Raw genomic sequence first — 22,880 nt, 5'->3', positions numbered from 1 at the left:
GATCCCGGGGGGGGGGGGGGGGGGGGGGGAGGCTCCGGGCGGAACAATTCCGGCGGGTCGCGTTTCCGGGGGAGCTGGGCGCGGGGCTCCTGGCGGAAGTTCGCTGGGGAAGCCAGACGGGACGGACCACTTCCGGCGGAAGTTCCCGGGGAAACGGGCGCGGGAGAACGCTGGTGGTGGTGCGGGGAGGGAGGGTCCCGGCCCGGAGCCCGGTACCGGCATCGGCCCCGGCCCAGCCATGGACGCGGGCCCCGACCCGGCCCCTGACCCCGGCCCAGCCATGGACGCGGGCCCCGGCGCGGTCCCTGACCCCGACCCGAGCATGGAGCTGGGCTCCGACCCGGTGGCGGACCCCGACGTGGAGGCGACACCGCGGGGCGGGTTCCGCTGCCGCCTGTGCCAGGTCTCCGCTGCCAACCGTGAGTGCGGGGGCTGCGGTGGTGGGGAAGGGGGGCTCCGGGGCACCGGTTGACGGCGCTGCCCCCCCCCTCCCCCCCCCGCGCAGGGCCGAGCCTGGCGGAGCATCTGCGGGGGAAGAAGCACCGGCGGCTGCGGAGCCTGCGGGCCGAGCGCCGGGCCCAGGAGCAGCGGAGCCTCTTCGTCAGCGGCTTCGCCCGCGGCACCTCGGGCGCGGAGCTCGCCGAGTACTTCGGGGCCTTCGGGGACGTGGCGGCGGTCGTGATGGACAAGGAGAAGGTGGGGGCCAACCGCGGGACCGGGACCGGGGCGCGGGCACCGGGCCGGGGCTGACGGTGTGTCCCCCGCCTCTGCAGGGCGCCTACGCCATCGTGGAGCTGCGGGACGCCGCGGGCCGGGAGCGGGCGCTGGCGGAGCCCCAGCACAGCCTGGCCGGGCACCGGCTCCGCGTCCGCCCCCGGGAGCAGAAGGTCTTTGCCTACGGCCCCCCGGGGCGCAGCCCCCGCCAGGAGCCTCTCGGCCCGGGGCGGCTGGAGCAGGCGCTTTGCCAGGCCCCGGATGTGAGTAGGGATGGGGGCGGCTCCCCACGAGGCTCTCCCGGGGGTTTGGGGAGGGTCCTGGGGATCTCCCGAGCATTTGGGGGGGGGTCTTGGGGCTCTCCCGGGCGTGTGGGAACACACTGGGGACCATGGATGACATCGGGGATCTTCCAGTGGGGGCCGGGTTCTCCCAGGGGTCGGGGTGGGGCGCGCCCCAGCACCGCCAGTGACACCGGTCCCTGCAGGTGGACGCCCAGATGTCGCAGCTGGTGGGGCTGCTGGAGCTGAGCGAGGACGAGCGCCGCGTGCGGCATCTCCTGGTCACGCTCTTCCAGGAGGTCTTCACCGAGTTCTTCCCCGGTGAGTCTCCTCTTCCTCGCTCCCCTCGTGATCACATCCCTCCTGCGGGCACGTGACACGGCTGCTGCATTCCACATTGAGCATGTGATGCGACCGCATCCTTCACGTGCGCTTCTGCCTCTCCCCACCCAGGCTGCGCCGTCGTGCCCTTTGGCTCCTCCATCAATGGCTTTGATACCCGTGGCTGCGATCTGGACTTGCTTCTGGACCTGGAGCCGACCAAATCCCTCCAGGCGTCAACACGAGACGCTCTCGCGGCCGGCTCCGGCTCCGGTGCAGAGGATTCCATCCTGAGCGACATCGACTTGGCGGCGACGCCGGTGCCGGAGGTGCTGGAGCTGGTGGCCGCCGTGCTGCGGCGCTGCGTGCCGGGCGTGCGCCGCGTCCGGGCTGTGCCCACTGCCCGCCGCCCTGTCGTCAAGTTCTGCCACAAGCAGTCGGGGCTGGCGGGCGACATCTCCATCGACAACAGGTCTGGGGGGTGCGGGACCCCGGGGCGGTTGCTGGGGGGACCTCTCCCCTCCGGTGATGCATCCTTCTCCCGTGACACCTCCATCCCCGCAGGCTGGCGCTCCTCAACACGCGGTTCCTGCAGCTTTGCGCCGAGGCGGACGAACGCGTGCGGCCGCTGGTCTACGCGGTGCGGCTCTGGGCCAAGCAGCAGGGCCTGGCAGGTGAGGGCGGGCGGCGGCACGCACAGCGGGGTCCTGCCCGGCCCGTCGGCGGGCGCGGTGCAGCTCTGATACCGTCTCCTCCAGGAAACCCCTCTGGGGGCGGACCCCTCCTCAACAACTACGCCCTGACGCTGCTGGTGCTGTTTTTCCTGCAGACGCGCAGCCCCCCCGTGCTGCCCACCGTCGCCCGGCTGCATGACTTGGCAGGTAGGGTCTCTCTGTCCATCTGTCTGTCTCTCAGTCCCCCGTCCAGGCCACTGCACGTGGCCCCGCTGTGCTGGTGCTCCTCTCAGCGCCACTCTGCTCCAGGGGACGAGGACCGCACCGTCGTGGGTGGATGGGACTGCAGCTTCCCCCGGGACGTGGCGTTGCTGGAGCCCAGCACCAACACCGAGAGTCCCTGTAAGTGCCAGGCAGGGGTCTGGGGGGGTCCCGGGATCCCCACGCTACCCTCACCGCTCGTTCCCGCAGGCTCGCTGCTGTCTGAGTTCTTCCACACCTTTGGGGACTTCGACTTCCCAGGGCAGGTGATCTCTCTGCGGGAGGGCCGAGCGCTGCCGCTGCCACCCCCCACCACCCCCGAGGCCAGCGAGGGGCTGAAGTTGGGGCCCCTCAACCTGCAGGACCCCTTTGAGCTGAGCCACAACGTGGCAGCCAACGTCAACGAGAAGACGGCATCACGCTTTGCACGCTGCTGCCGCGACGCGGCCAAGTATTGCCGCAGCCTGCAGTACCGCCGCAAATCCAGCAAGGGCCGGGCCTGGGGGCTGACGCGGCTCTTCCAGCCGGGTGCGGTGGAGCCAGGGGCGGCGAGCGCCGGCGCTTTCCTCATCTCCATTCCCTTGGAGGCTGCTGGTGACTCCCAGCAGCTCTGCCAGGAGCCCAGTGGTCGTGGCCCCTGGTTCTGGGAGGTCTGCGCCGCCATAGCCTTCGTGCTGAGGGACGTTCTCAAGTGCAGCTGCGCTGCGGGGAAGCCACCAAGAGCTCCCCGCGAGGAGTCCGGGCTCCCAGGGGACTCAGCGCTGTCCGAGGAGTTGCCCATGGGAACAGACACGGAGGAGCCGTCTGCAGCGGAGCTGCCGGCGGTGGGCTCCAAACGTTGCCTGCCCGAGGCAGCCAACGGCACTGCGCTCCCAGGCGGGAAGAGGCCGCGGACGAACGTCCCTGAGGAGACGGCAAGCTGGAGCTGCGCCATCTGGCACCGCGTGTGGACGGGCCGACGCCGCGTGCGCCGGCAGCTGCAGCACGGGGATGGCCCCGAGGGGCCGGATGGCGACTCACTGGAGCTGGAGCAGAAGGTGTCGGAGGCAATCGTGCGGCAGGAGGGCGCCGGGCAGCCACTGGAGCCGCTGCTGCGCTTCCAGGCCAGCGCCCGGGCGGCCGGCACGCGGCAGGAGCCGCGGGTGCTGCTGCGCCTGGTGCCTTCCCCAGCCCCTCCTGGCGCGCTTTTCCGGGACTTTTTCCACTTCTTGCAGAGTTTCCTGCCCACCGTGGTGCGGCAGCGCCTGGGCCGGGGTCCCGCGGGGGACCCGGACCCCCAGGACGGAGGGGATGGGGGGGCATTTCCTGCGTCCTGAGCTTCTGCAGTAAAAGGTCTGTTTTGCAGCCGTGTCCCGCGTGGGTTCTCCTGGGGGAGGTGCGTCCTGAGGACTCCGGGCTGGGGATTTTTGGGGAGAGAAAGGGAAAGAAATGAGAGCTGAGGGAAAGGTAGAGCAGGGGCGAGTTAGAAACAGAAAGCACCGCCAGCACTCCGTCCTCGACCCGTGCAAGGCTTTTGTTGCTGACGTTTTCCCTGTCGCGAGGGTCGGAGAATCCGGGGCCTCCGAGGCCGCACCAACACGAGCACGGGGTGGGCCAGAAGCTTCTCTCCTTTCGGTGTTGGCCGCGGGGGTCCCAGAGGCGTTTGGCCGATGCCGGAACAAGCGGCGTTAACTTTGGGTCAGCCCTGAGGCGGTGGGGCGGCCGGAGGAGAGGCGCGGGGTCGGTCCCTTGCCGCCGAACGTTCTGCTCCGGGCCGCTCCGCTCTGTTCTTCCGTGCTGGTCCGTTCTCCTGGGGCAGCGGCGGGCAGCGCTGCGGTCGCCCCTCGGCCTCCTCCTCTGCAGAGCAGCCATGCCGAGCGCAGCCTCGGTCCGGAGGCTGAGCGGAGGGGCCGGCAGCGCTCTGCCGAGGGGGGCCGGTACCCCCGGGCTCCCGCTGCGGGCGGAGGGTCCCGGGGCGCTGGGCGGGGACTGTACGCGTGGGCGGGGCGGTCCCCGGCCAATGAGATCGCCGCTACCGCGGCGCATGCAAAAATCCAGGCGGAGGATGCAAATCGCCTCGGGGCGGGGGTGGGGGGGCATCTGGCGGAGCGAATGCAAATTTCAGTGCGCAGCAGGCCAATCAGATTGCTGCGAGGAAGGGGCGGGGCGCACGGGACTCGGGGGCGGGGTATGTAGATCGGGGTTGGGTTTGGGGAAGACGAGGGGGCGGGGTGAGTGCGTCTCGGAGGCGTGGGTACGCAAATCGTGACACCCACGGACTCGAACGGGCCGCCGGGAGGCCCCAGGGTTGCAGCTCCCGGGGTCCGGCGGGGGTCGGTTCCTTCCCGAAGGCCCAGATCGTGCGGGAGAGAACGGGGAAGGGAGCGGAGAGCGGAGCGGGGAGGTCGATGCGGGTGTGCGGGAGCGGCCGTGACATAGGGGGGGTCGGCGTTGGGTGGGTGAGCGATGGGGGTGGTGTGTCGGGTATCGCTTCTCGGCCTTTTGGCTAAGATCAAGTGTAGTATCTGTTCTTATCAGTTTAATATCTGATACGTCCTCGATGAGAGGACTTTATATTAAACGGATTTTTGAGCCTGGGAGTTGGATCCGGAGCTTGCTCCCTTCGCTCCGCGCATCGTCCCGGTATTGCAGTGCCTCCGGGAACGGTGCACCCCTTCGGGGACCTCTTGCTGGTCAAAGACAGAGGTGTTTGGTGGGGGGCGGTGGGGCCTCGCTTCTTTCCCCGCCGTTCTGCGTTGCGGCCGCCTCAGCCTGTGCTGCCAGCCCGGGCTCTCCCGGTGCAGGAGGTGCCGCAGCCGCTTTCGCCCCGCCCCCGCACGCCCTTCTGCCGCGACACGCGTGGAAAGCCGGGTGCTGGCGAACAGCCGTTGCCCAACAGCCGCTTCGCTGCCGGACACGGCGGGCACGCAGAGCTGAGCAGTGGCCCCCTTCCCTCCTCCTCTTCCTCCTCCAACAGCCACTACAACAACCCTCCTCCTGCAGCCGTGAGCGCTCGAGTACAGGCACAGGCTCCTCTGTGGGAAATCCTCATCTTTAATAACAAAGCTCAGCACCCAGAAAGTCTTGGGGATGGAGGGGGAGCTGCAAGGGGGCAGCCGGCACCATGCAACCCCCAGCTTGCTGGCAGAGGGTCCTTCCCGAGGAAACCGGGGGCGGGGTGTGCAGAGCGCGGCTGGGTTTGGGGAGGACGGGGAGGGGCGGGGCGTGCGACTCGCCGTGGCTGGAGGGCCTGGCTTGGGCGGTGCTTGTGCAAATCGAGGGCGTGATTATGCTAATTAACCACGCTAATCCACCGACTCGCACCACCGGGTCACCGCCAGGACCCCTCGGCGCCGCGGTCCCCAGCTCCGTCGGGGGTCGATTACCCCCCTGCGGTCCCGGGCAAGGCTTCGCGACAAGATGCCAGCAGAGCGGGAGAGCCGCCGGCATCCCGGCCCCACGGGGCGAGGCACAGCCCGCTAGGCCGCTCCGGTGCAGCCCTACTCACGCAGCACCGGCGGGAGCGGGTGATCCTGGGCCGTGTCCCGGCGGCTCGGAGCATCGCGGAGGGCGAGCCGCTGCCCGGCCGCCCCTCGCTCCCCGCCTCTGCGCGCTGTCGGACCGACGACGTTTCCCGCGGCTCTCTCGGGGCCCGTGGGCGCCTCTCCCGGCAGCGCAACGGGGCGGGGCATGCAAATGAGCGGGCGGAACACGCCAGTGTGGACGTAGGGCGGAACCGGGGAAGGGGCGTGGCGTTCAGCGTCCGAAGCCCTGGCGAGGGGGCGTGGCGTGTAGGAACAGGAGGGCGGGGCGTGCGAGTCGCGGCGGTGGAGAACCTGGCGAGGGTGGTGCTCGTGCGACTCGTGGGCGCGGTTATGCTAATAAAGGCTCTGTGTGCGCGAACGGGCTGCCGGGAGCCTCCGCCGCGGAGGTCTGCGGGGTCCGGCGGCGGTGGGTTCCTCCCCGAAGGCCCAGGTCGTGGAGAGAGCACGGGGAAGGGAGCGGAGAGCGGAGCGGGGAGGTCGATGCGGGTGTGCGGAAGCGGCCGTAATATAGAGGGAGGCGGTGTTGGGTGGGTGGGCGATCGGGGGGGATGTAGGGTATCGCTTCTCGGCCTTTTGGCTAAGATCAAGTGTAGTATCTGTTCTTATCAGTTTAATATCTGATACGTCCTCGATGAGAGGACTTTATATTAAACGGATTTTTGGGCCTGGGAGTTGGATCCGGAGCTTGCTCCCTCCGCTCCGCGCATCGTCCCGGTATTGCAGTGCTTCCGGGAACGGTGCACCCCCTCGGGGACCTATTGCTGGTTAAAAGCAGATACCGTACAGGAGTGCCAGACCTTGGCCCATCAGCTCCTTTCTTAGTGGAGGTTGCCGGGGTGCCGAGCTCCGGGTGGTGCCAGGCCGGGGGAAGGGCAGTCGCTGCCGCAGGACCCGGCTTTCCCTGTGCCAGAGCCCGCGCACAGGCCCGGTCACCCGGCGCGGCCCGTGAGGCTGAGACACCCCGAGACGGGCCCGGACCCCGTGACACCACGTTTATATAACCGCGGGGATCGGGAGCAGCTACGGCTGCCCCAGGGGGAAAAACCAGCAAAACCGGCTGGGAAAGTAGAAATTGGCCTCAGAAAAGAAGGAAAGAGCCTCATCTATTGCTGTCCTCTGCACCCTTGCGTCTCTAAGGGTATAAAAATGACTCTATTTCTACCCAAAATGGATCGTCTGTCTCTCTCCGAAGGGCTGTGCTGCAAGCACATGACTGCGTGAGCTCTCCCCCCGGACAGACAGACAGACGCCCAGCCGACTCCGGACTCGGTGACGCAGCTCATCCACAAAGAGAGACCGGCTCTGCTGTCGATCCCGGGCGCGGCTGCACTGGTGATGCTTCGGATCATATATAGAGACGCAGGGATAAGTAATTAATCATAATTACACACCTGCTTTCCTTGTAGTAACTTTTGCGGGGTAAAATTAATATTTGAGAGGTCTGGCTAAGTTCAGCCGAGCTAAAAGAGCATTCCTGGCGACCGAAAGCAAGCTGTCCGTGACGGTTTCAGCTCCCCACCTCCGAGCTAAGGTAACTTTGGCTGGGCCACCCCACGACACCCGGGTCCCTCCCCGCGATGGACACCAGCCCTTGGTAACCCCGAAACGATCGATTTCCTCTTTCTTTTTTCCTTTTTACAGTAGATCGGCCGAGTCTCTGCAGTCACTGGACAGAAGGGGGATTGCTGGCCGGATGTGTCGTCTCACGGCCGTGAGAGAAGATGGAAGGAGAGGAGCCGAGTAGCGGGCGCTGATGGTGCCCGGACCGGATGAGCCTCGGGGACACCGGAGCGGACCGGGGTACACCGGCGATGCCGCCTGTCCGCTGCCCGAACTCCGGGAACGATAGTAGCGGCGGGAGAATAAAGAAAAAGTCCAGCAACCAGCGAGTTCTATCTTTGACCGGCAATAGGTCCCCGAGGGGGTGCACCGTTCCCGGAGGCACTGCAATACCGGGACGATGCGCGGAGCGGAGGGAGCAAGCTCCGGATCCAACTCCCAGGCCCAAAAATCCGTTTAATATAAAGTCCTCTCATCGAGGACGTATCAGATATTAAACTGATAAGAACAGATACTACACTTGATCTTAGCCAAAAGGCCGAGAAGCGATACCCGACACCCTACCCCCATCGCCCACCCACCCAACGCCGCCCCCCCCTATGTTACGGCCGCTCCCTCCAGCCCGCTCCGATCTCTCCGCTCCCTTCCCCGCTCCCTTCCCCGCGCTCTCCCCACGCTCAACCGCGCTCTGCGGGCACCGACTCCCGCCGGACCCCGGGGGCCGCAGCGGCGGAGCCTCCCGGCAGCCCGCTCGGCCGCGGGTTGACTTATTTGCGTAGCCACGCCCTCAGTGGGCGGGACCCGGCGGGAGGGCGCGCAGCCCGGCGGCGCGGCCATGTCGGAGCGGGAGGAGCGGCGGTTCGTGGAGCTTCCGCGGGAGTCGGTGCGGTTGATGGCGGAGAGCACCGGGCTGGAGCTCACCGACGAAGTGGCGGCGTTGCTGGCCGAGGACGTCTGCTACCGGCTGCGGGAGGCCACGCAGGTACGGCCGGCGGGGCGGCCCGGGCCTGGCCTCTGTGCCTATCCCGGCCCCGGTCCCGCTCCCAGTCCCGGTCCCGGTGACGGTGCCGCCCCCGCAGAACAGCTCCCAGTTCATGAAACACACGCGGCGACGGAAACTCACTGTGGAAGACTTCAACCGGGCGCTGCGCTGGAGCAACGTCGAGGTGCGGCAGCCAGGGCCGGGCTGGGAGGGGTCCCTGCTGCCTCCCTGCGGGGACCAGGACCGGGGGTCCCGGCTGCCTCCCCGCCCCCCGCGGAGCTGTGGGGCTGGGGACACTGGTGGGGTTGCAGACACTGGCGGGGCTGCGTCCCGAGCACCGGGCCCAGCGGCACATGCCAGTGCTATGGATTGGGGTGCCCACAGGTCGATGTGTCCCTGGAGGGCGGGGGTGCTGGCTTGGGAGGGTGCCACCACAGTGTCCCCCCAGGCGGTGTGCGGATACGGCTCCCAGGACGCGCTGCCCTTCCGGGCCATCAAGGAGGGTGAGCTGTACTTCCAGGAGGACCGAGAGGTCAACCTGGTGGAGCTGGCTCTGGCCACCAACATCCCCAAGGGCTGCGCTGAGACGGCCGTGCGAGGTGAGGGGCTCCCCCTCCCACCCCCCCACCCCACTACTGCCTGACTCTGGCACAGGCAGGGCGCAGGCAAGGCGCTCATCACCACCGCCGTGTTCTCTTGCAGTACATGTCTCCTACCTGGATGGAAAAGGCAACCTGGAGCCGCAGGGAGCCGGTAAGGAATGGCGGGGGTGATGCCAGGTTGCAGGGGGCGCGTCCTCCCCACGGTGGGGCCGGACCTTGGGGTGACATGCCCCCCCTGCCATAGTGCCCAGCGCTGTCTCCACGCTGACGGATGATCTGCTCAAGTACTACCAGCATGTCACCCGGGCAGTGCTGGGCGACGACCCCCAGCTGATGAAGGTGGGGTGGGGCAGGGGGAAGCCCCCCTCCACGCCCCGATCCCAAGCACCCGAGTGGGGCTAACCCCCCCACCCTGAGCGGGGCTGACACCCCCCCCCCCCCCCCCCCCCCCGTGGCTGGCATCCTTGCCCGCAGGTGGCCCTGCAGGACCTGCAGACCAACTCCAAGATCTCTGCCCTCCTGCCCTACTTTGTCTACGTGGTCAGCGGGGTGAGCGTGGGCAATGGGATTGGGGGGGGGGCCCTTCGAGCCTGCGCAGGGGGGCGGCTCCCCGCTGAGCCCAGCCCCAATGCCCTGCCGGCAGGTAAAATCGGTGAGCCACGACCTGGAGCAGCTGAACCGGCTGTTGCACATCGCCCGCAGCCTGATCCAGAACCCCTTCCTCTGCCTGGGCTCCTATGTCCGCAGCCTGATCGCCAGCGTCATGTATTGCGCGCTGGAGCCGCTGGCCGCCTCCATCAACCCCCTCAATGACCACTGGACCCTGCGCGACTACGCCGCCATGCTCCTCAGCCGCATCTTCTGGTGGGGGGACCCTCCCTGGGGTGCGGGGGTCCCCGGTGGGGAGATGGGGGGAGCCCTGCTGCTGTGCCCTTGCCACAGCGGGGTCTGGAGTGTCTGCCCTGTCACCCACAGGACCCACGGCGACCTGGTGAGCGGCCTCTACCATCAAATCCTGCTCTCACTCCAGAAGGTGCTGGCCGACCCCGTGCGTCCGCTCTGCTCCCACTACGGCGCGGTGGTAGGGCTGCATGCCCTGGGCTGGAAGGTGAGGGGGGGGAGGGCCGTGCTGCCCCACCGTGGCCCCCGACTGCCTCGTGCCACTGCCTGCCTGTCCGTCTGTCCGTCTGTCCTGTCCGCAGGCGGTGGAGCGGGTGCTCTACCCCCACCTGCCCACCTACTGGGCTAACCTGCAGGCGGTGCTGGATGACTACTCGGTCTCCAATGCCCAGGTCAAGGCTGATGGGCACAAGGTCTACGGTGCCATCCTGGTGAGTGGCTTGTCCTGCCGAGGGAGCACGGGCTGGGCCAGGGGCCCATTTGGGCAAGGGGCACGCGCAGCCCCCCGCTGCCAGCACCGTTCCCTCCCTGCTCCAGGTGGCTGTCGAGCGCCTGCTGAAGATGAAGGCGCAGCAGGCGCCCACCCCAGCGTCTGGGCCCAGCCCGCGGCAGGAGGGCTCCCCGCGGCACAGCCCCAAGCAGGACCCCCCGGCTGAAGCGGGCTTCGGCCTCGGCCGGCCCCTGCTACAGTTGGGGGGTGGCAGTGGTGGCAGCGGCCCCCCCTCAGCAGCAGCCCCTGTGCCACCCACCCTCTCCCTGCACGACATGTACCGTGAGCTCTACGACTTTTTTGGTGACAGCCTGGCCACCCGTTTTGGCACGGGCTTGCCACCGGCCACCCTGCCACCCCCTGGCACCCCCGAGGGTGCCCGGAAGGAGCCACCGGCCTTTGGGGGTGAGGGGGCAGCACGCAAGATGCCGCAACTGACAGCCAGCGCCACAGTGAGCCCACGGGAGGAGGAAAGCCCGCGGGGCGAACCCCCGCCCGGCCGCCCAGCACTGCACCGCCCGGCCAGCCTGGCCCGTCCCCGCGGGGCCCCCCGGCAGCCCGGCCACCGCCCGGGCACCCGCGATGTCTTCCAGAAATGCCGCTTCGCACCCCGCGGCGCCCCACGTTTCAGCTTCGTCATCGCGGGTCGCCAAGCCGGGCGGCGCTGCCAGGGCCGCCTGTTCCAGACCAGCTTCCCGCAGCACCACGGACCTGGCCACGTCTCCCGCTACGCCCAGAAGCTGCCCATGATCGGCCGCACCACCCGGCCAGCCCGGCGGTGGCCACGTGCTGAGTACTCCCTCCACCTCCTCCTCTGAGGCGGGTGCTGGACGCTCGCCCCCCCTGGTCTCAGCATCGGCCCTGGGCAGCACTGGGCCAGGCTGGCGTGCCCCTCGGTGCAGGGATCCACGGGTGCCGCCTGCCCCGAGGAGCCACCAGCCACGGCCTGTTGCTGTAGCGTGTGTCCGGTAGTTAATAAAAAGCTGTCCGCTGCTCGGTGCAGGGGGTTTGTAGCTGCTGTGGCGTGGGGGGGCACTGCATCCCCGCCGTCGGTGCGGCAGGGGTGTCCATCCCTTTGTGGGCTAAGTCGAGGTGATGTCAGGCGCCAAGGCTCACGCTGCCAAGCAGAACCAAGAAGGGATGGAGCAGGTTCGTGGGTCGTCGCTGTCCTGGTGAAATCCCCGTCGGTGCCGACAACATTCCTGACACAGCCCCTGCTGGGGCGCATTCTCCCCATCCGCTTGTGCTCCCCCATGCTGCACATAGAAGGTGGGATGGATGGATGGATGGATGGATGGATGGATAGATGGATGGCTGCTGCTGGCTCCAAACAGGCTGGGGACAGGAGCTGTTCTGGGTGGGGGGGTGGGAGCCACGGGGCTGAGTGGGGCCACCAACTGCAGCAGGACACAACGCCATGGCAGAGTAAGACGTCAGCAGCTGGACCCTGGGGCTGCGGTGGTGGTGGCGGCACGGCGGTGCTGCCGTAGTGGGGCCGTGGAGAAGACCGGCCCCGTGCTGCCGGGTGGGGTGGGGCAGAGGAGGCAGGGCGGAGCAGGGGGACGGAAGATGGCGGTGTCCGTCCTGTTGCTGGCGGAGTTGGCCCTCCACGGAGCTGCCTTCCTCTGCGGGATCGTCTGCGCTTCAGCCCTCACCGTGGCACAGGTACCGCGATGGGACGGGATGGGTGGGGGTCGGCCACATTGCCTGGCGTGGGGGGCAAGCTGGGGGCAGAGTGGCTTCACACCACTTCTTTGCCCTGGGGCTCCCCAGGTCCCTCCTGCCGCCCCAGGCTGCCCTCAGGGTCTGTGCTGCTGCCCCGGGTGGGCTCCGTCCTGCTCCTGCCTCGGCAGGGTCTGTCCTAGCCCCCCCCCGCAACTCCTGCACCCCCCTGTTTGTGGTCACCAGGTGCTGTGGGGAGCCAGGACACAGGCAGGCAGCACGGTGGGAAGTTGGGGTGGTGATGGGGGGTGGTGGCTGAGCCCCCTGCTCGTCCTGTGCTCCCTGGCATGTCATGTGAGCACAGGAGTCAGCAGGGGCGGTTTGGGTTTCCTTCCTCCTCCAACGCTCCTCTCCTCCTCCTCCTGCTGCTGCTCCACCTCACCTCGCCGGTCTGTCCTGCTGGGGCTGAGCGTGGTTCCCTGTGGGTGCCTGGGGGGGGTCACTGAGCGGCAGCCCCCCCACAACGGTCTCCTGTTCATAGGGAGAGTTTGGAGGATGGTGCATCCTCTACGGCACGGTGAGCTGGAACGGGACCATGCTGGTGCCCAAGTCCTTCAGCCACATCTCACTGTGCTATTTTGTCTCGACCATCTCTGTCGTGGTGGCCCTGTACTGCTTCTCATCGCTCCTCTACGGCATCTACAGCTGCTGCACCAACGAGTCCCAGTGGTGAGCCGGGGGCGGTGGGGCTGGGGGTGCCCCACGAAGCACTGCGCCACTGATGCTGCTCCCCTCTTCTCACAGGGACCGCACCTGGCTCAGCGTTGCCCTGGTCGTCGCCTTCATCATCCTCTTCTTCCTCCTCATCTCAGCCTGCATCCTCCGTGTGGGGATGGATGCTTTCTGCGCCTCCATTGTGCAGACCAAGAGCCTGTCCAGGTAGCAACGACCTTCCCCGGGGGGTTCCCTCTGGGAAGGGCCCCCACCTTCTCCCCATACCTCACGCCCGCTCTTCCCTGTCCCCCGCAGTTGCCAGGAGGCTGAGCACAAGCCGTGGGTGTCCTACAGCCCAACTCGCTTCTACAGCAATCTCTACAGCGCGCAGGTAAGCCGGCCGAAGTGGGGAGCGTGGTGAAGGCCCCTCCCCCCCGCCCCCCCCCCCCGCCTGGGATCTGCACAGATCGGCTGGTGGGCGAGGAGGGGGAGATGAGCGAGGGGGAGCAAATGAAAAGCTCAAGTCCCACTTTCACAGGGCAGAAGGGAGGGAGAGTCTGTCTGTCTGTCCTGGCATTGGGCAAGGGACAGAGCCCATGCACAGGGGGCTGTTGTGACTAGGGGGTGCAGCTGTACCTGCAGGCATGTGGTTGCTGCTATGCAGCCGCATGTACAGCACCCCTGTGGTTGCTGCTTCAGCTTGGGGGCGCCCCTTCCCCAGGCATAGGAATCGGAGGGGTGTGGTGTGGAGGCATGTGGTACAGCTCAACCTCCTGTCCCCCTGCGCCGGCCCCGCAGGCGTCAGCCTGGGTGAACGTGTTCCTCTGGTGCCTACTGACTGCCCGACTGCTGGTCCAGCGGCGGAGGGAGGCCCCTTTCCTGCTGCTGCGTCGCAATGACCCTGAGTGGAGTGCCGAGACGGAAGCCATTTTTGGGGGACGACCCATACAGCCCTGAAGGAAGGGGTTACCGGGGTGGGGCCAGACCTGGGTAAAGGAGTGTGGGGTACGCTCCAGGCACCCTACGATGCAAAAGAAGGCAGGGACGTTTGTAGTACTGCAACCCCCGTGATGATGAAGCCAGCGGTGCTGAAGGACCCTCTGCCAGCAAGCTGGGGGTTGCATGGTGCCGGCTGCCCCCTTGCAGCTCCCCCTCCATCGCCAAGGCTTTCTGGGTGCTGAGCTTTGTTATTAAAGATGAGGATTTCCCACAGAGGAGCCTGTGCCTGTACTCGAGCGCTCACGGCTGCAGGAAGAGGGTTGTTGTAGTGGCTGTTGGAGGAGGAAGAGGAGGAGGAGGAGGAGGAGGAGGAGGAAGGGGGCCACTGCTCAGCTCTGCGTGCCCGCCGTGTCCGGCAGCGAAGCGGCTGTTGGGCAACGGCTGTTCGCCAGCACCCGGCTTTCCACGCGTGTCGCGGCAGAAGGGCGTGCGGGGGCGGGGCGAAAGCGGCTGCGGCGCCTCCTGCACCGGGAGAGCCCGGGCTAGCAGCACAGGCTGAGGCGGCCGCAACGCAGAACGGCGGGGAAAGAAGCGAAGCCCCACCGCCCCCCACCAAACACCTCTGTCTTTAACCAGCAAGAGGTCCCCGAAGGGGTGCACCGTTCCCGGAGGCACTGCAATACCGGGACGATGCGCGGAGCGGAGGGAGCAAGCTCCGGATCCAACTCCCAGGCCCAAAAATCCGTTTAATATAAAGTCCTCTCATCGAGGACGTATCAGATATTAAACTGATAAGAACAGATACTACACTTGATCTTAGCCAAAAGGCCGAGAAGCGATACCCGACACACCACCCCCATCGCCCACCCACCCAACGCCGCCCCTCCCTATGTCACGGCCGCTCCCGCACACCCGCATCGACCTCCCCGCTCCGCTCTCCGCTCCCTTCCCCGTGCTCTCTCCACGATCTGGGCCTTCGGGAAGGAACCGACCCCCGCCGGACCCCGGGAGCTGCAACCCTGGGGCCTCCCGGCGGCCCGTTCGAGTCCGTGGGTGTCACGATTTGCGTAGCCACGCCTCCGAGACGCACTCACCCCGCCCCCTCGTCTTCCCCAAACCCAACCCCGATCTACATACCCCGCCCCCGAGTCCCGTGCGCCCCGCCCCTTCCTCGCAGCAATCTGATTGGCCTGCTGCGCACTGAAATTTGCATTCGCTCCGCCAGATGCCCCCCCCACCCCCCCGAGGCGATTTGCATCCTCCGCCTGGATTTTTGCATGCGCCGCGGTAGCGGCGATCTCATTGGCCGGGGACCGCCCCGCCCACGCGTACAGTCCCCGCCCAGCGCCCCGGGACCCTCCGCCCGCGCCGCCCGCCCGCCCGCCGCGGGAGCCCGGGAGTACCGGCCCCCCTCGGCAGAGCGCTGCCGGCCCCTCCGCCCGGCCTCCGGACCGAGGCTGCGCTCGGCGGGGCTGCTCTGCAGAGGAGGAGGCCGAGGGGCGACCGCAGCGCTGCCCGCCGCTGCCCCAGGAGAACGGACCAGCCCGGAAGAACAGAGCGGAGCGGCCCGGAGCAGAACGTTCGGCGGCAAGGGACCGACCCCGCGCCTCTCCTCCGGCCGCCCCACCGCCTCAGGGCTGACTCAAAGTTAACGCCGCTTGTTCCGGCATCGGCCAAACGCCTCTGGGACCCCCGCGGCCAACACCGAAAGGAGAGAAGCTTCCGGCCCACCCCGTGCTCGTGTCGGTGCGGCCTCGGAGGCCCCGGATTCTCTGACCCTCGCGACAGGGAAAACGTCAGCAACAAAAGCCTCGCACGGGTCGAGGACGGAGCGCTGGCGGTGCTTTCTGTTTCTAACTCGCCCCTGCTCTACCTTTCCCTCAGCTCTCATTTCTTTCCCTTTCTCTCCCCAAAAATCCCCAGCCCGGAGTCCTCAGGACGCACCTCCCCCAGGAGAACCCACGCGGGACACGGCTGCAAAACAGACCTTTTACTGCAGAAGCTCAGGACGCAGGAAACGCCCCCCCATCCCCTCCGTCCTGGGGGTCCGGGTCCCCCGCGGGACCCCATCCCAGGCGCTGCCGCACCACGGTGGGCAGGAAACTCTGCAAGAAGTGGAAAAAGTCCCGGAAAAGCGGCCCAGGAGGGGCTGGGGAAGGCACCAGGCGCAGCAGCACCCGCAGCTCCTGCCACGTGCCGGGCGCTGGCCTGGAAGCCTGTTGTCCACAGTTACGTCGCTCGCCAGGCCCGGTATCACAGCCATTGATGGAGGAGCCAAAGGGCACGACAGCGCAGCCTGGGTGGGGAGAGGCAGAAGCGTGCGTGAGCGACGCGGCCACGTCACGTGCTCACACGTGGGAACGCGGCAGCCGCGTCACGTGGTCGCAGGAGGGATGCGGTCCCGAGGGGGGCGAGGAAGAGGAGACTCATGGGGAAGAACTCGGTGAAGACCTCCTGGAAGAGCGTGACCGGGAGGTGCCGCGCGCGGCGCTCGTCCTCGCTCAGCTCCAGCAGCCCCACCAGCTGCGACATCGGGGCGTCCACCTGCGGGGACCAGCGTCAGCGGCGGTCCTGGGGCGCGCCCCACCCCGACCCCAGTGGGAGATGTCCAGGGCCACCCGCGCTCCCCAGTGTGTTTCCCCAGGCACAGGACAAGGCTCAGGGAAGCGACAATGAACAACCGTTGAAAAAACAGAAAAGGCTTGCAAGCTCTGTCTTTAACCAGCAATAGGTCCCCGAGGGGGTGCACCGTTCCCGGAGGCACTGCAATACCGGGACGATGCGCGGAGCGGAGGGAGCAAGCTCCGGATCCAACTCCCAGGCCCAAAAATCCGTTTAATATAAAGTCCTCTCATCGAGGACGTATCAGATATTAAACTGATAAGAACAGATACTACACTTGATCTTAGCCAAAAGGCCGAGAAGCGATACCCAACACGCCACCCCCATCGCCCACCCACCCAACGCCGCCCCCCCCTATGTCACGGCCGCTCCCTCCAGCCCGCTCCGATCTCTCCGCTCCCTTCCCCGCTCCCTTCCCCGCGCTCTCCCGCACGACCTGGGCCTTCGGGGAGGAACCCACCCCCGCCGGACCCCGCAGACCTCCGCGGCGGAGGCTCCCGGCAGCCCGTTCGCGCACACAGAGCCTTTATTAGCATAACCGCGCCCACGAATTGCACGAGCACCACCCTCGCCAGGTTCTCCACCGCCGCGACTTGCACGCCCCACCCTCCTGTTCCTACACGCCACGCCCCCTCGCCAGGGCTTCGGACGCTGAACGTCCTCGATTTGCATGCGCCACGCCCCTTCCCCGGTTCCGCCCTACGTCCCCACTGGCGTGTTCCGCCCGCTCATTTGCATGCCCCGCCCCGTTGCGGAGCCGGGAGAGGCGCCCACGGGCCCCGAGAGAGCCGCGGGAAACGTCGCCGGTCCGACAGCGCGCAGAGGCGGGGAGCGAGGGGCGGCCGGGCAGCGGCTCGCCCTCCGCGATGCTCCGAGCCGCCGGGACACGGTCCAGGATCACCCGCTCCCGCCGGTGCTGCGTGAGTATTGCTGCACCGGAGCGGCCTAGCGGGCTGTGCCTCGCCCAGTGGGGCCGGGATACCGGCGGCTCTCCCGTTCCACCGCCATTTTGTCGCGGAGCCTTGCCAGGGACCGCGGGAGTAATCGACCCCCGACGGGCGGGGGGTCCCGGCGGCCCGTTCGAGTCTATGAATGCTTTATTAGCATAACCACGCCCTTGATTTGCACGAGCCCCGCCCCCGCGCGGCCCTCCAGCCACGGCGAGTCACAGGCACCGCCCCCAGCTTTCTACGTACCACGCCCCGTCTACCTCTCTGAGCGCCCGCCCCGCCCCGTCGCCCTCCCCAAACCCAGCCCCGCTCTGCATACCCCGCCCCCAGTTCCCATGCGCCGCGCCCCTTCGCCGGGTCCTGGCAGCACCGCGATTGCCACGCTCCGCCCCTCAATTTGCATTCGCTCCGCCGCAATCCCCGCCAACCCCCGAGGCGATTTGCATCATCCGCCCGGCTTTTTGCATACGCCACGGTAGCGGCGATCTCATTGGCCGGGGCACGCCCCACCCACGCCTACTCCCCGCCGCCCGCCCCGGGACCCTCAGGCCCCGCTGCCCGTTCCGCCGCCGGGGGCACCCGCCCGTCCTTGGTTCATCTCCGGGGGACACCACCGGAGCGGGACCGGTGGCTGCGCTCGGCGGTACCGCAGCGAGACGGAGCCGCTGGGCACGACCCAGCGCGGGGCCTTCAGAGACAAGATGGAGGGAGAGGAGCCGCCGTAGCGGGCGCTGAGGGTGATTTGGCTGGAGCGGATGGCCGGAACAGGAGCGAACCTACACCGGAGATACCACGGGTCTTCAGCCCGGCGCCCTTCAGCCGATACACAGTAGCACAATAAAACAAGATTTTACAACCACCACGCTCTATCTTTGACCAATATAAGATCCCCGAAGGGGTGCACCGTTCCCGGAGGCACTGCAATACCGGGACGATGCGCGGAGCGGAGGGAGCAAGCTCCGGATCCAACTCCCAGGCCCAAAAATCCGTTTAATATAAAGTCCTCTCATCGAGGACGTATCAGATATTAAACTGATAAGAACAGATACTACACTTGATCTTAGCCAAAAGGCCGAGAAGCGATACCCGACACGCCACCCCCATCGCCCACCCACCCAACGCCGCCCCCCCCTATGTCACGGCCGCTCCCACACACCCGCATCGACCTCCCCGCTCCGCTCCCGGCTCCCTTCCCCGCCACATTCCACACCGCCCGGGCCCCGGGGAGGACCCGACCCTCGCCGACCCCCGGAGCTGCTGCGGCGGAGGGGAGCTCCCGGCGGCCACTTCGGACCGGGGATTTGCATCGGCTCCGCCCGGCCCGGCCCCGCCTCCCCGCCCCGGGGAGCCCAGCCCCGCCCCGCCCCGCCCCGCCCCGCGGTTCTCCCGCCGTGTTTAACGCTGACGGGAAAATCGTTCAATACCGAAGGGAAAAATCCTTCCCCCAGCCCGGAGGGGACGGGGACGGACCCACCAGGTCCCTGCTCTGCTGCTAACCTGATCCCGGCTCTCCTCTCGCTCTATATCCGGCTCTCCCCTGCTCCTCAAACCGTCCGTCTCCTTTAATGTCCACAGTCCAGATCAGGAAGTTAAAAAAGAAATTAAAAAAAATCGACAGTAGTCCACTTTGGAAGTGTTTAGAAGGTGGCAGAGACTCCTGGTCAAACTGGCAGGGCAAGGGGGTGAAAGCAGACGACAGTGGGGAGTCACCCACCAGCTGCAGACGGGTAAACAGGGAGGTGCAGGAACCACCTACCAAAGCGGTTTGCCAGATAAAAATTTAATATATATTAAAAAATAATTTTAAAATCTCCTCAGACGGATACGATCTTCCCTCAGGAAACGCAGCCCGGAGCGAGGGTCTTCCCGAGGCTGTCTTCCCTCAGGAAACACAGCACGCAGGTCCAGCCAGGGGCCGTGTGGCTGAGGAGACCCTCCGGCTCGGGGGGTGGTAGCCACGCTGGAGGGTTCACCCCCCGGTGGAAGGGGGGGGCCCGGCCGGGGAGCTGGGGGAGCCCCGAGGGCCGCGGACGGTCCCGTCGCCTCGCCACCCCTCGCGGTGCCTTTTCCCGCCAAACCCCAACGTTCGGCGACTGGGTGGACGTGCGCGTGCGTCAGGCACCTTCCCCCAGCACCGTGCACGCGCGCTCCCCTTTTCCCGCCCTTTACCCTGCCCCCCCCGTCCCAGGAGGCGCATGCGCTCGGGGCAGCCCCAGTGCGCATGTGCCTCCCCGCCTCACCCCCTTCCCAGCATTCCCCGCGTCCTATTTAAGCGCGCGCGGGGGGTCTCGTCGGCCATTTTGTCGCTGTAGCCGATGTGGTTGGGTGAGTGGGTGTGCGCGCTTCGCTCTTTGTTAGGCGGGCTTGGGGTTTGTGCTGTTGAGGGGTCGAGATGGTTTTGGTAGCCGTGTTCTTCTTCCCCGAGGAGGTGGGAATCTATCGGGTCACCTAGCAGCGAGATTTCCTTCATGGTGGTGCCATTTTGTGCCTCCCTGTGCTCCCTGAGGAGTCGTCTCTGTTAGGCGATGGCTTCCTCCCACCCAGGCTCTAGGTGGGGGTTTCTGCCTTTCGTTTCCCGGCCGCGTGTGGCCGAGGCTGTTCTTCCCCCCCCTCTCTGAGGGGGCTGTGGTGTGGGGGGGCTCTTCGGTGATGAGTCCATTCACAGACCTGAACTGACTGCGGTGTGAAGGCTTGTAGTGTCTCTGAGGAGAACGGACTCGTCCTACCCTCCTTCCCCGAGCCGGGGGAGGCTCCGGTGCCTCCCGCGCCTTGCCAGGGGGTGGGGGGAGTGCGTGGTTTCTACTTTCTGTGTTTCTAATTCTTTTTTTCTTTGTTTTTTTCGGCTTTCAGCCCTCCGAATGGATCTTCTGCCAGAGGTGAGTGAGTAGTCCACCATGTAGAGGCCGGACACACTTTGTTGGTATAAAACCCCCTTGATTTACATGCAGAATTACTGATCAGCCTAGGAGCCAGTGCTACAGGGATGATCCCACCGAACTCTCTCTTGCTGATAGTGCCGTGGAGAAGTTCTGCATCTGGCTCTGAGCGGCACTGAGCCCCGGGGGGGGGGGGGGGGGTTGGACCCCACCCTGGACGAGGAGAGGCCGTGCCCTGGGGCGGGGGGGTGGCAAATTGTGTGAGCCGCCGTCCTTAACGTTTTACTTTATTTTAAAGATGTGGAACCAGTCGGCCGTGAGTTCCTGCAGCTCGCTTAGAGGTGAGCATTGGCTTTCTGGCACTTTTAAGGGGGGCGACACACGCGGGATTTTCACCCTGAATGGGTTGTCCCCATCCCACCTCCGTGGGGAGCAAGAAGGGGTCCAAAACCCACCCGTGGCCCCTCTCGTGAGCTGGGTGGGTGCAATGTTGGTGCAAATTTTGGGCTGTTCTCCTCCCCCCCCCCCCCCCCCCCCCCCCCCCCGCTCCTTCGCTGTTCGGTGACGAGTGACAACCGACAAGCATATGGCTGAGTGTCCCTGATGCCACATTCCCACTGAGAACTGCCGAGCACGGGGGGGTGGCCCCACGCCGGGGTGCGGGGGGAAGAATCGGTCGCACTGGGCTTTATTTGATTAATAAATCACAATTAATATTAATTGTTCCAGCCTGGGGGAGCAGGCCCTGCTGCTGCTGCAGTGGGGGATGATTGGCTTGGTCGTTCCTGCTGAGCCCCAAAATGCCATGAATTAACCCCAAAGTCTGAGGTGCGCCCCAAACTCCCTGTGGGGGTCCCCCCCACGCAGGTAAGTGCCTCACCCGTGCATGCCCACCCCAACAAACCACCCCCCCACGCTCCGAAGGGATGACACGCTGGGCTGGAGGACATGAGTCCGATGGCAGCTCCGAGTTACCAAAGCCCTGATCGGACTGTGGCAACAACAACAAAAAAACACCCGTGGGGGGGCTCCCACGTGTCCCCCCCCAAGTGACACCCCCTTTTTCTCTGCAGCTGCCGCTGTGGGTGGGAGGATCCGGTGAGTTCCTGGTGAGTTACCGGTGCCGGTTGCCACTGGCCCCCCATGAGGAAACCCCCACGCGTCTGACACCCCCCAAATCCGACACCAGAACCTGCCAAAGGTTGACCACTGGTGACGGTGGGGGGAGGAGGAGGACGCCTCGTCCTGAGTGGACGGTCTGCCGGAGGGGCCAGGAGGTGACGATTTAGGAGGGGGGGGGTCCTGGTTATGGGCATGCACTGACACCCACCCCCCAATTTTTCTTGCAGGAGCAGAGCAGAGGGAGTCAGGTCAGTGCTGCCCCACGGGGGTATTTTGTTGGGGGGGGTGTCCCCACTGGTGGGGTGGATTTGGGGTCTCCAGTGGGGGTGCTTTCCCCACCCCTTTGGGATGAATTTGGGGTTCTCAGGGTGGGGGGGGAGAGTGTCCTCACTGGTGCACTGAAGTTGGGGTCCTGGGGGGGGCTCCCCACTTTTGGGATGAATTTCGGGGTGTCCCCCGTGGGTGTGATGACCCCACTCAGGAATCTCGTTCGGCTGAGAGCTGCTGCTGAGGACAGTGTCACTGATCCAGGGGGACGGGTCACCCCTCTGTGGGCTGCCCCCCCCCACTTCTGGGTGATCCTAACCCCCTCCCCAATTGTGTCCCCCCAGGGTGACAGTGGAGTCTGGGGACACTCGTGGGGACATGGGGATGAGGTATGTAAATGGGGGGGGTGTCCTCTGACCTCTGATGATGTCATTACCCCCAATTTTGAGTAAACCCCCCCCCCAATTTAGTGATGAGGTCAACTAGCTCACTTTGACCCACCTGAAAACACCTGAACACCTGAAAAATTGGGGAGCACGAGTGGGGGGGGGGGAGGATGTCCTGTGGGGCTGGGGAGACCCTGACACCCCCACTCTCTGCTCTCCCACAGGCTGGTGGAGGGGTCCTGGGGGGTGCTGAGGTGAGTGGGGGGGCTGGGGGGTGATGGGGGGGGGGGTCTGCGGTGACATTGGGGGGGCCATGGGGGGACTCTAGGGTGTGGGTGGGATGGGGGGCTGTGGGGTGACTGGGGGGTTCCGGGGGGTGACACGGGGGGGATGGGGGGGGTCCGTGGGGTGCCCCCCCCCTGCTGCCGAGGATGAGGCGATACCGCCCCAGGCTGATCCCCCTGACTGAGTGGTTCTCCCTGAGGCACCGGGGGTGGGGGGGGGTCCCGGGTGGGCGGGGGGGTCCCATGGGGAGGGTTCGGGCCCCCACTCATCACCTCCTTCTTCCCTCCAGCGCCTCTTCCGAAGACCGCTGCTGTTTTGGCTGTGTTGATGTGAATAAAAGTCACTATTTTTGTTAATAACGCCGAGTTTGTCTTAAATTGTGCGGGGAGGGGGGACGGGAGGACGACACAACCGCGGGGGGGGGGCGGGGGTGTCTCCCTTAAAAGCCCCGCCCCCTGCTTGCTGGGGGTCTTCCACCCCCAGTCTCTGGGGGGGGGGGGGGGGGGGGGGCTCTGTCCCCGCGGGGGGGTGTGTCAGGGGGGCTCCTCTTGGTTCTCACCGGGTCCCCCCACCCCTCCCGTTAACGGGGGCCGTTCCCGGTCGGGGCGGAACCTTCGAGGGGCGGAACGAAACTACGCGGTCGCGGGGAGCCGGTTTGCGCCTGCTCTTCTCACATCCCCTCCGCCGGGAGCATTTCCGGCAAGTGCTGCCCCGTCCTCAAGGGTCCGCCTGGGAACCGTGCCCCGCC

The 22,880-nt window shown here is 66.6% G+C and overlaps 3 protein-coding genes, 1 long non-coding RNA gene and 8 other non-coding genes across 14 annotated transcripts; 8 read left to right on the top strand and 4 right to left on the bottom strand.

The window, feature by feature from the left end:
• Positions 1–19: 19 nt before the first annotated feature.
• On the top strand, positions 20–3,589 carry TUT1 (terminal uridylyl transferase 1, U6 snRNA-specific). Its single transcript, XM_075526094.1, has 9 exons — positions 20–419; positions 506–696; positions 774–977; positions 1,202–1,316; positions 1,449–1,788; positions 1,881–1,990; positions 2,075–2,197; positions 2,300–2,392; positions 2,462–3,589. Exons 1-9 carry the CDS (start codon positions 239–241, stop codon positions 3,565–3,567), a joined length of 2,463 nt encoding a protein of 820 aa, XP_075382209.1. The 5' UTR covers positions 20–238; the 3' UTR covers positions 3,568–3,589.
• Positions 3,590–4,716: 1,127 nt separating this feature from the next.
• LOC142421493 (U2 spliceosomal RNA) lies at positions 4,717–4,907 on the top strand. The gene has a single exon (XR_012778887.1). It is a non-coding gene; the product is annotated as a U2 spliceosomal RNA (small nuclear RNA).
• A 1,425-nt stretch (positions 4,908–6,332) lies between these two features.
• LOC142421500 (U2 spliceosomal RNA) lies at positions 6,333–6,523 on the top strand. The gene has a single exon (XR_012778893.1). It is a non-coding gene; the product is annotated as a U2 spliceosomal RNA (small nuclear RNA).
• Positions 6,524–7,694: 1,171 nt separating this feature from the next.
• LOC142421499 (U2 spliceosomal RNA) lies at positions 7,695–7,885 on the bottom strand. Its single transcript, XR_012778892.1, has one exon. It is a non-coding gene; the product is annotated as a U2 spliceosomal RNA (small nuclear RNA).
• A 234-nt stretch (positions 7,886–8,119) lies between these two features.
• On the top strand, positions 8,120–11,301 carry TAF6L (TATA-box binding protein associated factor 6 like). Of its 2 annotated transcripts, none has more exons than XM_075526121.1 (10): positions 8,120–8,317; positions 8,415–8,501; positions 8,766–8,916; positions 9,020–9,070; positions 9,164–9,258; positions 9,394–9,468; positions 9,563–9,783; positions 9,895–10,027; positions 10,122–10,250; positions 10,357–11,301. In XM_075526121.1, exons 1-10 carry the CDS (start codon positions 8,171–8,173, stop codon positions 11,125–11,127), a joined length of 1,860 nt encoding a protein of 619 aa, XP_075382236.1. In that variant the 5' UTR covers positions 8,120–8,170; the 3' UTR covers positions 11,128–11,301. The 2 variants fall into 2 exon arrangements, with proteins under 2 accessions (XP_075382236.1, XP_075382237.1); XM_075526122.1 differs by having other exon boundaries at positions 8,177–8,317; positions 8,420–8,501.
• Positions 11,302–11,848: 547 nt separating this feature from the next.
• Positions 11,849–13,899, top strand: TMEM179B (transmembrane protein 179B). Its single transcript, XM_075526108.1, has 5 exons — positions 11,849–11,974; positions 12,513–12,700; positions 12,776–12,910; positions 13,001–13,076; positions 13,484–13,899. The coding sequence occupies exons 1-5, from the start codon at positions 11,879–11,881 to the stop codon at positions 13,640–13,642; spliced, it is 654 nt and encodes a 217-aa protein (XP_075382223.1). The 5' UTR covers positions 11,849–11,878; the 3' UTR covers positions 13,643–13,899.
• Positions 13,900–14,273: 374 nt separating this feature from the next.
• LOC142421496 (U2 spliceosomal RNA) lies at positions 14,274–14,464 on the bottom strand. The gene has a single exon (XR_012778890.1). It is a non-coding gene; the product is annotated as a U2 spliceosomal RNA (small nuclear RNA).
• A 1,898-nt stretch (positions 14,465–16,362) lies between these two features.
• LOC142421497 (U2 spliceosomal RNA) lies at positions 16,363–16,553 on the bottom strand. The gene has a single exon (XR_012778891.1). It is a non-coding gene; the product is annotated as a U2 spliceosomal RNA (small nuclear RNA).
• Positions 16,554–18,089: 1,536 nt separating this feature from the next.
• Positions 18,090–18,280, bottom strand: LOC142421492 (U2 spliceosomal RNA). Its single transcript, XR_012778886.1, has one exon. It is a non-coding gene; the product is annotated as a U2 spliceosomal RNA (small nuclear RNA).
• Positions 18,281–19,584: 1,304 nt separating this feature from the next.
• On the top strand, positions 19,585–22,491 carry LOC142421476 (uncharacterized). 2 transcript variants are annotated; one of them, XR_012778884.1, is made up of 8 exons: positions 19,585–19,747; positions 19,862–20,072; positions 20,371–20,413; positions 20,802–20,939; positions 21,146–21,181; positions 21,422–21,442; positions 21,806–21,850; positions 22,422–22,491. It is a non-coding gene; the product is annotated as an uncharacterized LOC142421476 (long non-coding RNA). The 2 variants fall into 2 exon arrangements; XR_012778883.1 differs by having other exon boundaries at positions 19,598–20,072.
• LOC142421494 (small nucleolar RNA SNORD26) lies at positions 20,172–20,246 on the top strand. Its single transcript, XR_012778888.1, has one exon. It is a non-coding gene; the product is annotated as a small nucleolar RNA SNORD26 (small nucleolar RNA).
• LOC142421495 (small nucleolar RNA SNORD31) lies at positions 22,269–22,336 on the top strand. The gene has a single exon (XR_012778889.1). It is a non-coding gene; the product is annotated as a small nucleolar RNA SNORD31 (small nucleolar RNA).
• Positions 22,492–22,880: the final 389 nt, after the last annotated feature.

This window comes from Mycteria americana, chromosome 30 (assembly GCF_035582795.1).
Source record: "Mycteria americana isolate JAX WOST 10 ecotype Jacksonville Zoo and Gardens chromosome 30, USCA_MyAme_1.0, whole genome shotgun sequence".
Classification (NCBI taxonomy): Eukaryota; Metazoa; Chordata; class Aves; order Ciconiiformes; family Ciconiidae; genus Mycteria; species Mycteria americana.
Note: the sequence above shows the minus strand (reverse complement) of the source record. Positions and strands in the feature narration are given on the sequence as shown.